Source organism: Babylonia areolata, chromosome 5 (assembly GCF_041734735.1).
Source record: "Babylonia areolata isolate BAREFJ2019XMU chromosome 5, ASM4173473v1, whole genome shotgun sequence".
In the NCBI taxonomy this organism is placed as follows: Eukaryota; Metazoa; Mollusca; class Gastropoda; order Neogastropoda; family Buccinidae; genus Babylonia; species Babylonia areolata.
Genome location: NC_134880.1, coordinates 19754746 through 19767245, shown reverse-complemented (window position 1 = coordinate 19767245; position 12500 = coordinate 19754746). Strand labels below are relative to the sequence as shown.

The 12500-nt window shown below is 41.1% G+C and overlaps 1 protein-coding gene across 1 annotated transcript in view; it reads right to left on the bottom strand.

Moving 5' to 3' along the window:
* LOC143282220 (uncharacterized) overlaps positions 1 to 12500 on the bottom strand; it is a 314456-nt gene that overhangs the window by 4560 nt on the left and 297396 nt on the right. The window contains exons 9-10 of the mRNA XM_076587821.1: positions 10320 to 10466; positions 1985 to 2228 (exon numbers count right to left, since the gene is read on the bottom strand). Coding sequence (XP_076443936.1) covers positions 1985 to 2228; positions 10320 to 10466 — 391 coding nt within the window. The remainder of the gene's footprint in view (positions 1 to 1984; positions 2229 to 10319; positions 10467 to 12500) is intronic.

Genomic DNA, 12500 nt, shown 5'->3' with positions numbered 1-12500 from the left:
ATTTTTCTAGTTGTTGGTTAGAAAGCAAAGTGGCTTAAAGTCTTCTCAGACAGGTATTTTTTAGTGGTTGGTTATAAAGCAAAGTGGCTTAAAGTCTTCTCAGACAGGTATTTTTTTAGTTGTTGGCTAGAAATCAAAATATCTTAAAGTCTTCTCAGACAGGTATTTTTTAGTTGATGGCTCGAAAGCAAAGTGGCTTAAAGTCTTCTCAGACAGGTATTTTTTAGTTGTTGGCTAGAAAGCAAAGTGGCTTAAAGTCTTCTCAGACAGGCATTTTTTAGTTGTTGGCTAGAATGCAAAGTGGCTTAAAGTCTTCTCAGACAGGTATTTTTTAGTTGTTGGCTAGAATGCAAAGTGGCTTAAAGTCTTCTCAGACAGGTATTTTTTAGTTGTTGGTTAGAAAGCAAAGTGGCTTAAAGTCTTCTCAGACAGGTATTTTTTTAGTTGTTGGTTAGAAAGCAAAGTGGCTTAAAGTCTTCTCAGACAGGTATTTTTTAGTTGTTGGTTAGAAAGCAAAGTGGCTTAAAGTCTTCTCAGACAGGTATTTTTTAGTTGATGGCTCGAAAGCAAAGTGGCTTAAAGTCTTCTCAGACAGGTATTTTTTTAGTTGTTGGTTAGAAAGCAAAGTGGATTAAAGTCTTCTCAGACAGGTATTTTTTAGTTGTTGGTTAGAAAGCAAAGTGGCTTAAAGTCTTCTCAGACAGGTATTTTTTAGTTGTTGGTTAGAAAGCAAAGTGGCTTAAAGTCTTCTCAGACAGGTGTTTTTTAGTTGTTGGCTAGAAAGCAAAGTGGCATAATTAAAGTCTTCTCAGACAGGTATTTTTTAGTTGTTGGTTAGAAAGCAAAGTGGCATAATTAAAGTCTTCTCAGACAGGTATTTTTTTAGTTGTTGGTTAGAAAGCAAAGTGGATTAAAGTCTTCTCTCTCCAATGTTTCTGATGTGTTAATCCCAGTCAGCCACGTCAAAGGTGTTGATGATAAAGAATACAAATAGGTAAGGATTAGGTGTGCTCATCTTGTGTTAAATGAGGTTATGATTATAGTTTTTCTGTTATTACATGATTATGATCATCAGTAGGAGCGGCAGTAGCAGCAGCAGCAGCAGCAGCTGTAGTAGTAGTAGTAGTAGTAGTAGTAGTAGTAGTAGTAGTAGTAGTTGTAGCAGTAGCAGTAGTAGTAGTGATACATATATAGCGCCTATCTTCGATAAAATACCAAACTCTGAGAACATTAAAGACATTTGAAGGTTATACGTCTGTTTGTCTGTCTGTCTATATGTTTGTCACACACACACACACACACACACACACACACATGCACGCACACACGCACGCATGCACGCGCTCGCGCACGCACGCACGCACATACGTACACACTCTTTTCTCTCCTCTGTCTGTCTGTTTAACTGTCAATAAATATGTTTGTCTATCTAACGGTTTTTTACTATCATCGTCGATGTGACATTTAAATGAAAGATATTAATGATAAATCCAGACATCTTTGGGAAATGATTAACTATATGATTGAGAAAAAGACAACCAGGTATAAATGATAAATGGATATTTACATATATCTATATATGTATATATATATCATATATAATACTTATACATCATATATGATATATGGTATTATATGTAATACTATATGCATGATACATATGAGGAAAAAAAAGGATTAATCGAGATAAACTTGATGTAAATGTTCTTAATGCTTTTACCGTCAATATTGTTCAGTTCATTTCACTTCACACACACACACACACACACACACACACACACACACACACACACACACACACACACACAGGCGCGCGCGCGCGCTCACACACACACACACACACACACACAGACACACACACACACACACACACGCTGCCCACCCACCCACCCACCTACCCCCCAACCCCTTCAACCCCGCCCCCCCTGGCCCCCCCCTGCCCCTCCCCCCCACCCCGCCCCCCACACACACACACAAAACACACCTCCAAAGTAGGACCCATCCGACAGGCTGGTGGCCACCTCCCCGTCCGAGGTGATGATGTCGACGATGCCCTCCTGGATAAAGTACATCTGGGTGCCCATGGTGCCCTCCTTGATGATGTAGTCCCCGGGCTGGTAGACCTCGAAGCGAAGCTTGCTCACCACCTCCGACACGAAGGCCGGGTCCGCGTTGGTGAAGAAGGGAACCGAGGCCACCAGGGACCGGCAGTTGTGGTTCACCACCTCCTGTTTTGGGATTCGATCCAAGCCATGGAAATGAGGTGTTATCGCATAGTATTCAGCATCGGAACGTTGATGTTTTTGACTTTTTGCATTCAGTATCAGTTGTTTCGCTTGTCAGTTTAACGACTTCTCTTTTACCAAGTCCTTTAAGTAATTTCCTGTAACTGTATTTAGAGGGTTTTTTGCTTGTTTTGTTTTTCTTCCAAATTTCACCCACATTTTTTATCCTCATTTGCCCAGTTTCCCCCAACACTCCATTCATCCACATCTCCCACCCCTTCTAACCGATAATACTCAGATGTATTCATAAATACTTTAACAAAATGTCTTCAATCACCGATATGTGTGACGGTGACATTAAACAAAAATTCCTCCTCCTCAGCTTCGGATACACACCGATCATATTATTATCATCAATGAGCAAGTTGCATTCAACATCGGATACACACCGATCATATTATTATCATCAATGAACAAGTTGCATTCAACATCGGATATACACCGATCATATTATTATCATCAATGAACAAGTTGCATTCAACATCGGATATACACCGATCATATTATTATCATCAATGAACAAGTTGCATTCAAGATCGGATATACCTCGATCATATTACCGATGAACAAGTGCATTCAACATCGGATATACACCGATCATATCATCAATGGACAAGTGCATTCAACATCGGATATATACCGATCATATCATCAATGAACAAGTGCATTCAACATCGGATATACACCGATCATATCATCAATGGACAAGTGCATTCAACATCGGATATATACCGATCATATCATCAATGAACAAGTGCATTCAACATCGGATATACACCGACCATATGATCAATGAACACGTGCATTCAACATCGGATATACACCGATCATATCAACAATGAACAAGTGCATTGAACATCGGATATACACCGATCATCTTATTATCATCAATGAACAAGGTGCATTCAGCATCGGATATTTCTCGATCATGAGTGATACTAAGGTAGATAGATAGAGAGAGAGAGAAAGGGGGAGGAGAGTGCGTGATGTAAAGAGAGAGAGGGAATTAGGAGAGAGAGTGAAGAGATGAAGGGGCAAGGGACGGAGAGGGCTAAAAAAAAGAGAGGTGAATACGGTGGGACGGAGAAATGGGGGGTGGGGTGGGGGTGGAGAAAAAAAAAAGGTATTTTGAGAGATGTTCAGACCGAGCTAGAAGAGAGAGATAGAAGAAGAAGAAGAAGGAGAGAGAGAGAGAGAGAGAGAGAGAGAGAGAGAGAGAGAGAGAGAGATTCTTTTTTGAATAAGAAAAGACTGATTAAACACTACGAAGCGTATTTGTCTTTTGCTCGTTGGTTGGCGTACTGTTGCAGGTTTTTTTTTCGTTTTTTTTTTTTTTTTTTTCCAGTCTTTCCCGCCTTTTTTCAATTCCACCTGTTCTCTCTCTCTCTCTCTCTCTCTCTCTCTCTCTCTCTCTCTCTCTCTCTCTCTCTCTCTATATATATATATATATATATATATATATATATATATATATATATATATATATATATGCGTACATGTTTGTGTGTCTCTTAGAACAACGGCAGATGTGTAAGTCGGCCAAAGTGCTAATATCTTCACCGTTGGAAAATAAAGATTCATTCATTCATTTTTTCATTCATTCTCTCTCTTTTTCTTCTTTTTTGTTTGTTCTAGAGTCTGCTTGCGCGAACGCGATCCTGCTTCATTAAAAGAAATTAATCACACAAATAAGAAAAAAACAACAAACAAATGGATTGAAGTCATTCACCGATACTGCCTAACCCAACTCAACTGTCCTTATGCAGAGCAAGCCCTGATGAATATTTATTGTCTTTTTCTGCGGCTGGTGGCACATTATTCATTTTCACGATCACACGAGCGCTTGACAATAAATTCCAGGAAGCTGGAAAGAACAACTCCAGCCGTTTACATGCTTTGCTGAATCATTTATTCACACGGCCGTCATTATTTGTTATCAATGCAAACTGCACCGATTGTCTGAAGGTCGCCAAGCGCTTGGAGACCAGTCAGTGTGGGGTTTACAGGGGAGCGGGTGGCCTTGTGGTAAAGCACTCGACTAGGAAGCCAGTGTCCAAAGGTTCGAGTCCTGAATACGTACCGGGGTTTTTACTCCCCACCCGCCCACACTCCGCGCCGCCCCTCACTGGACCTTATGTCGTGGTCGGGTGCTAGTCATTCGCTTCAGACGATTAAGCGGAGGTCCCGTGTGTAAAACAAAATTAATTTTGTGTGTGGCAAAATGAAAAAGAGAGGCAGAGAGACTGTGTGTGTGTGTGTGTGTGTGTGTGTGTGTGTGTGTGTGTGTGTGAGAGAGAGAGAGAGAGAGAGAGAGAGAGAGAGAGAGAGAGAGAGAGAGGAAGGGTTACGGAGGGTTACGGAGAGAGAAAAAGAGAGGGGGGAGAGAGAGAGAGAGAGAGAGAGAGAGAGAGAGAGAGAGAGAGAGAGAGAGAGAGAGAGAGAGAGAGGAGGGGTTACAGAGGGTTACGGAGAGAGAGAAAGAGAGGGGGGAGAGCGAGAGAGAGAGAGACAGAGGAGACAGAGAGAGAGGAAGGGTTACGGAGGGTTGCGAAGAGAGAGAGAGAAAGAGAGGGGGGAGAGCGAGAGAGAGAGAGAGAAAGAGGAAGGGTTACGGAGAGAGAGAGGGAGGGAGAGAGAGAGAGCCAACAGTATGCTTGATATGACTGCACCATCAACTTATCACTCTTTTGTTACCACTAATACTGCACTGCCATTATTGTTGCTTTCTGGCATGTTTTTAATTCCTCAGTGAACAACAGAACGCCGTGTCCTTTCTTGCTCATAACATTGTTTTCCTTTCTGCGCGTAAGTGACTTTTTTTTCTTTTTGTCAAACCTTTCTCTCTACAGTGTTTTGCCAGTTCCTTTGTTGCCGTGGGTTCTTTTACGATCGCTAAAACAAAAGAAAGATTACTGAAAACGGGGTCCCCGATTAGCAATTCTTATCCCATGACTATATCACGATTACATGTGCTAATATGTTTATGTTGTCTTTGATGGTTTTTTGTTGTTTTTTTTTTTTTTTTGTTTGTTTTTTTTTTTTTTAAATTGTTTTTGTTGGGTTTTTTCTACGGCAGGCTGCATTAAAAAAAAAAGTGTTGATCTCGTATTGTTACATTTTGAATTATTTTTCTTGTACTAAGCTGTTTCGTTGCTGTGATATGTTGACGGCCATTGGAATACACAGCGCTGGATACGGAAAGGCGGTGGATGGTGTGAATAATACAATGATGGAAGTATCAGTGGGGATGAAGCAACATGTCAACTGTTCATCCGTAAGTGGTACGTGCTACACTTAATGTGTATGTATGTACGTATGCTGCATGTATGGAGGTATGTATGCATATAAATTATGCATTACGTATGTGTGTATATATATGTATATATATATATATATATATATATATATTATATGTACGTCCAAGTCTCTCTCTCTCTCCTCTCCCTCTCTCTCCCGTGTCTCCAGGTGTTGACAGATGTAAGGAAAGGTCTTGTTCAATATATATATATATATATATATATATATATATATAATATATATATATATATATATATATATATATATCAACAACGGTAGGCTCTACATGTCTTAAAACTTGTATTCTTAAAAAAGCAGCAAATTTTCGCAGTAAAAACAGCTTCTTCAGGCAATGGTGTATATATATGTGTGTATATATATATATATATATATATATATATATATATATATATATATATATATATATATTGCTCTCTCTTTCGCTTTTTCCGTCGCTAATCCCTCTACATCCCTCCCCCCACTCTGTCTTTCCCTCTTTCTTCCTCTCCCTTTTCTCTCTCTTCTTCTCGCTTTTTGTCTATGTCTCTGTAATGTTTGAAGCGATCAAGCCCTTTCTGGGGCCATGCAAATATATTTGTATGTTCTCAAGATCGATCATGCAGATGGGCCTGTCTGCCCTTGTTATGTCCTCTGATTACCTTTCGCCTGTCATGCGTCTCGCAAGCGCGTCTTTGTTTCTGTAGCAATAAGAAAGGACAATTTGTCGAGCGTAAAGATTTTTAAGCGGAAATTGGTAGACTAAGCAGTTGCCTACAAACAATGCGCCCGACTAGGACGTTTGTGTCCATGAATTTTATTCCCAAAATATGGACCGGTATATTTATCCCCCCCAACCCCCACCTTCCAGTAGACCTTGAGTGATGGTCTGGACGCTAGTCTTTCGGATGCGACGGGTGATTTTTTTTTCATTTCAACATTTTTTTTTTTAAATTCCCCATCTCTCACCCATCCATTCCACAAATCCTACATTCATTCATCAACATCTTTCTGCAGGGGTCGTTATACAGAGAGGGGTGAAATTGATGCCCCTCGTGCAGCGAGAATGAGAGATTAAATTCCGACAAAAAAGATGAAATTGGAAAAGAAAAATAAAGAAAAGAAGAACTAAAGTGTGAAAGAATAAAACTGTAAGAATTGAAAAAAAAAAAAAAAAAAAAAAAAACGGTAATAGATTCAGACATAATCTCCGCTCTTCCTCTGACTGCTACCTTTTGAAACTTCCTCGTGTCAATATAAGAACCTATGGTGAACGTTCTTTCTTCTTTGCTGCTCCTCACATCTGGAACGACCTTCCTTATCATATCCGTGCATCTGATTCTATTTCTGTTTTTTCGCTCATCACTAAAGACTCCTGTTTTCAAAACCTATCTATAAGTACTCTCAGCTTCCTTTTCTCCAACACCACCCATGCCCATGTCAGCTCACTTTGGATGTATGTAGAGTGGGAAATGGAGAGTGTGAGTGGGGGGAGGGGTTTTTGAGAGAGTGGTCATGAATGTTTTATGTTACTTGTAATATTTATCTTTCATGTAAAGCGCCCTAAGCTCTTAGTGAGAAAGGGAGCTATATAGATGTACATTATTATTATTGTTATTATTATTATTATTATTATTATTATTATCGGTATTAGTATTAGTATACGAAATGGATAGATTGCTTTCAGATATTTAGAGAATCGTTGACCAGTTAATTATAAAAATCAGCAGAACGAACACTGTGCCCTCCTAAGGACTCTAACCCTCCTCCTTCATTTTCCACACCCCACTAATCTGAAAGAGGCGTAAATGACCGGGTTAAATCCAAGCACACCACGAACAGACGCGGAGAAAGAAGGAAAGAAAAAAAAGAAAGGAAGGAAGAAAGAACAGGGTCTGCTGCAGACAAGACCGAAATAAAGTCTTCTCCCAAACATTACCATCAAGGGGTTTTTCTCATCCCCCCCACCCACTCCCCCAGCCCCGCACGCCACCTATTTTTTTTTTCCTTTTCTACTTTTCTGCCCAGGCAAAAAAATCCCGGGGGGGGGGGGGGGGGGGGGGGGGGGGGGGCGGCCACCTTCCACTTGACAAGAGCTAATCAGAACTCCGGACGTGTCCAGGGAACATTAGAAGGTCATTCACATATCTCGGGCCCTGCAGCCTGACTGGGGCACTAATCATTAATCACTCTCTAATGGCCTTGTTCGTGGGAGACCTCATACAACCACCACCCACTCACCCTCCCCGCCCACCCACCCGTGAACCACTCCCTTCCCCTCTCCTCCTCCCCGTCCTTCCCCCATCTCACTGGGTCATTCCATTGACCTTTTGTTGTTGAGGAGGGTGTGTGTGTGTGTGGGGGGGGGGGGGGGGGGGGTGGCGGGTGGAGGGGGGGGGGGCTTATCATAGCTTGTGTGTCGTTTCGATCCCGATTGTGCCTGAGAAGGAAGAAGGGGTGGTGGTGGTGGGGGGGGGGGGGGGGGGGGGGGGTGAGGGGGGTGTCTGGAGCCTGGTCTGAGGAACCATACGTGTATGGTATCCGTTTGTAATCCCCCCCCCCTTCACACCCTCACACCCCCACACCCCTCCTCCCTGGAGCGAGCATCGGAAGAAGAACTGCCATTAGCTTCTTCTGGCAGCTTAGGACGAAGAAGTAGAAGACCACCCGGTAATGCGTCAGTAGTAGTGATCGAAGCCAGTCGAAGCAAGATTGATTGTCAGGAATGAGGTGGGACATCTTGAAATAAGGCGACCCTACATTACCTGCTACTTACCGGTGAAACAAATGAAAAAAAAAGAATTATATCTATCTATCTATCTATCTATCTATCTATCTATCTATCTATCTATCTATCTATCTATATATATAACTGGTGTGTGTGTGTGTGTGCGTGCGTGTGCATATATGAAATATATATATATATATATATATATATATATATATATATTATTCACACACACACACACACACACACGCACACACACACACACACACACACACACACACACACACATATATATATATATATATATATATATATATATATATATATATATATATATATATATATATACAAACACACCTATGAAGGAAATCGTAGAAAGAGACACATCATCCTGTGTTGATAAATATAAGAAAAGGATGCAAATTTCCCTGTTGTTATCAGTGAAAGAAATCTCAGAAAGAGACACAACATCCTCTGTTGATAAATATAAGAAAAGGATACAAATTTCCCTGTTGTTATCAGTGAAAGAAATCTCAGAAGGAGATACAACATCCTCTGTTGATAAATATAAGAAAAGGATGCAAATTTCCCTGTTGTTATCAGTGAAAGAAATCTTAGAAGGAGACACAACATCCTCTGTAACACCTCGCTTTCTGAAAATTATGTGCCTAAAATTTCACTTTTTCTGTTGCTCTCTTTCTTTCTGTCTTTTTTCTTCCTGTACTTTTTTTTTGGGGGTGGGGGTGGGGGTGGGGGGGTTGCTTTTTTCTGCCTTTCTAGTTCATTTCCCTTTATTATTTCCAGCAGGCCTTGACACTTTATTCTTCCTTTTCCTATATTCTATGAAGAACAATTTGCATTGTTTTGCTCTGGCGACTAGGTAGTGATATTGCAAACACTGGGACGGGTAGTAACTGTCCACCCTGCAATTTTGTGTGCTTGTAAACTTTTTTTTCCCCGCATTTTGTGTATGTGGCTTTGACTTATTTTTGAAACTTTTTTTTTAGTCTTTGCGACGTTATTGTAGCCTTTCGATCACACATGAATTAAGTGAAAGGACGAACGTCCTCGGCAAGAACATCCCCGTCTCATTTGCCCCAAAGGAGCTTAATGGCTAAGATACTTTGTAATGAACTGTGTTGCTTTGCAATTCTTTCTTTTTTTTTTTTCTTTTTTTTTCTTCTCCATGACAGTTTTGTGTTTAAGCGATTGATGGTGTGGGTTTGTTTTTGTTTGTTTGTTGGGGGTTTTTTTTTGACTCACTTGTGTAAACAAAGTGACTCTATGTTTTAACCCGGTGTTCGGTTGTCTGTGTGTGTGTGTGTGTGTGTGTCTGTGTGTCCGTGGTAAACTTTAACACTGACATTTTCTCTGCAAATACTTTGTCAGTTGACACCAAATTTGGCATAAACATAGAAAAAATTCAGTTCTTTCCAGTCATCTTGTTTAAAACAATATTGCACCTCTGGGATGGGCACAAAAAATTTAAAAAAATGAAGCCTAATTATATGCAAGCTGCATTTACTGTTATATTTATATTTTTTTGTATTCTCTAAACTTGGCACTTTGAGCTGATATTCTGACCCAACAACAAGAGCAGTCATTATTATCATTTCTTGTTCAAACAGGAACTTCTTTTGCTAAGCATGGAAGTTTTATTTATTTTGGAAACGTTTTGGTGCAGATAGTAAAAAAGGGAAATTGCTCTGTAATTAATGCTATGGGACTTAATTTGCTTTCTCATCTTAAACATTACATTTTGAAATTATACTCAATACATAAAAAGCTTGTGTGTTTTACTCTCAGTCACAAGTGAGTCTTGAAGGCCTTGCCTCTCTCGTTGTTTTTTTTTTTTTTTTTTTTTTTTTTTAAAGTTAGCTGGGCAATGCTTGTAAGTATTGCCATATGCGGTGCGCTGGACTATAAGCAAGAATGTCAATGTCAATAAGCCAATCAGTGTAGAGCACCAACAACAGCTATCTATCTATCTGTATATCACCAAGAGGACTTACGTAACGCAGGCACTCGTTCAGCTCAGACAGGATGGTGTACTCGTCGAACATCTTGCCCTGGTACCGGTGCTCGTAGTAATCTGTGATTCGTTGGCGCAGACTCCGCGGCAGTTTGCGGTAGATCATGTACTCCTCCACTTGTTTGAACTGTCGAGGGGAGACAAGACACGTGGTTGAAAGGTTAGTGCACATGGGTTTAGGGTTTCGGATGGGAAGGAAAAGAACAGTTATGTATAGGTGCATGGGATGCATACATGCGCATGGCAAGGTACATGCACTTTGTTGGGTTGTTTTTTTGTTGTTGTTGTTGTTGTTGTTTTTTTGTTTGTGATGTAATTGGATTTGGCACACGCACGCACGGGTTCGCACGCGTACACAAACATACATACACGAACACACACACACACACACACACACACACACACACACACACACACACACACACACACAAATTACCTGATTTTATAAAATAATTTACTAATGTTGAAACGAACTTTTGCTGAAGATTGCGAAAACTGCAAACAAACAAAAAAATAATAATAATAATAAAAATAAAATAAAATAATTAAAAAAATAAAAATAAAACAACAACAACAACAACAACAAAAACCCAACCACACAAGAAAACAAAAAACCGAACTAGTGTGGATGAGGGGAGGGGGGGGGAGGGGGGGGGGGGGGTTGGAGGGGGAAAGATGCAAAACTTGGAATTGTGAGAAAACCCATCCTGGCAAAATGTCTAGGACAGGTGATAACCGCATGCGTTCCTGTTGACTCTCTGTTCGAAAAGATGGAAACACGCTCTATTCAAAGCCACAAGTAACCTTGTTGGAGAGCAATTTAGGGAAATCCACAGCAAAACGTGAAATCTGCACCCGGAAAGTGTGAAGGGTGTGATAATATTTGCCTGCATGTCTATCTATCTGTCTATCTATCTATCTATCTATCTCTATCTGGCTATATCTATAAAGAGAGTGGAGTGTTCGCCTGTTTGTTACGCGTCCACGTAGGAAAGCGAGAGAATCTGAGCGCACTGGTTCCCTCCCCACACCCGCCGGTATTTTCTCCTCCTCCACTTGACATTTAGTTATGATGACAGCAACAACAACAACAACAACAGCTACGATACCTTTCCGTCGCGAGGTGTCGAAGGACTGGGTGAGGGGACTGCGCGTATTGTAATAAAGATAAAACAGCAACCACCACCACCACAACCACAACAACCACAACACCACAACCACCACCACCACCACAAACAACAACAACCACAACAAAACCACCACCAAGAACAATCACAAAAAACACCTTGACCACCACCACCATCACCACCACCACCAACAACAACCACAACAAAACCACCACCACCAACAACCACAAAAACACCATCACCACCACCACCACCAACAACAACCACAAAAACACCCATATCACCACCACCACCACCACACCAACACCAACAACCACAACAAAACCACCACCACCACCAACCACAAAAACACCATCACCAGCACCACCACCAACAACAACCACAAAAACACCATCACCACCACCACCAACAACAACAACAACAACTACAGCCACAACAAAACCACCACCACCAACAACAACAACAACAACAACAACCACAACAAAACCACCACCACCAACAAAATCAACAACCACAACAAAACCACCACCACCAACAACAACCACCACAAAAAAACAGCACCACCACCACCACCAAAAACAACAACACAACCTGTTCGTTGTACAGGCTTTGCGATGTGTTGAATGACCGGTTGAGGAGACCGCGCATCGCAATGAAATTAAACAACCACAACGACATTACCTTTTCATTGAAGAGCCATCACAAGGGGTCTAAGGACTTGGTGAGGAGATTCCCCGTCGTAATGAAATAAATCAACAACAATAACAACAACAACAACAACAGCAACAACCACAGCATCAACAACCACACCATCACCATCATCGCCATCACCACCGCCACCACCACCAACAGCAACCACCACCACCACCACCACAACAACAACAGCAACACTACCTTTACGTTGCAGATCCATCGCGAGGTGTCGAAGGACTGGATAAGGAGATTGCGCGCATAAAACAACAACAGCCACAACAATGTGTATGATCGTCAGTCGTGTCCGACTATGACCATCAGAACAACTGCTGTCCCAACTA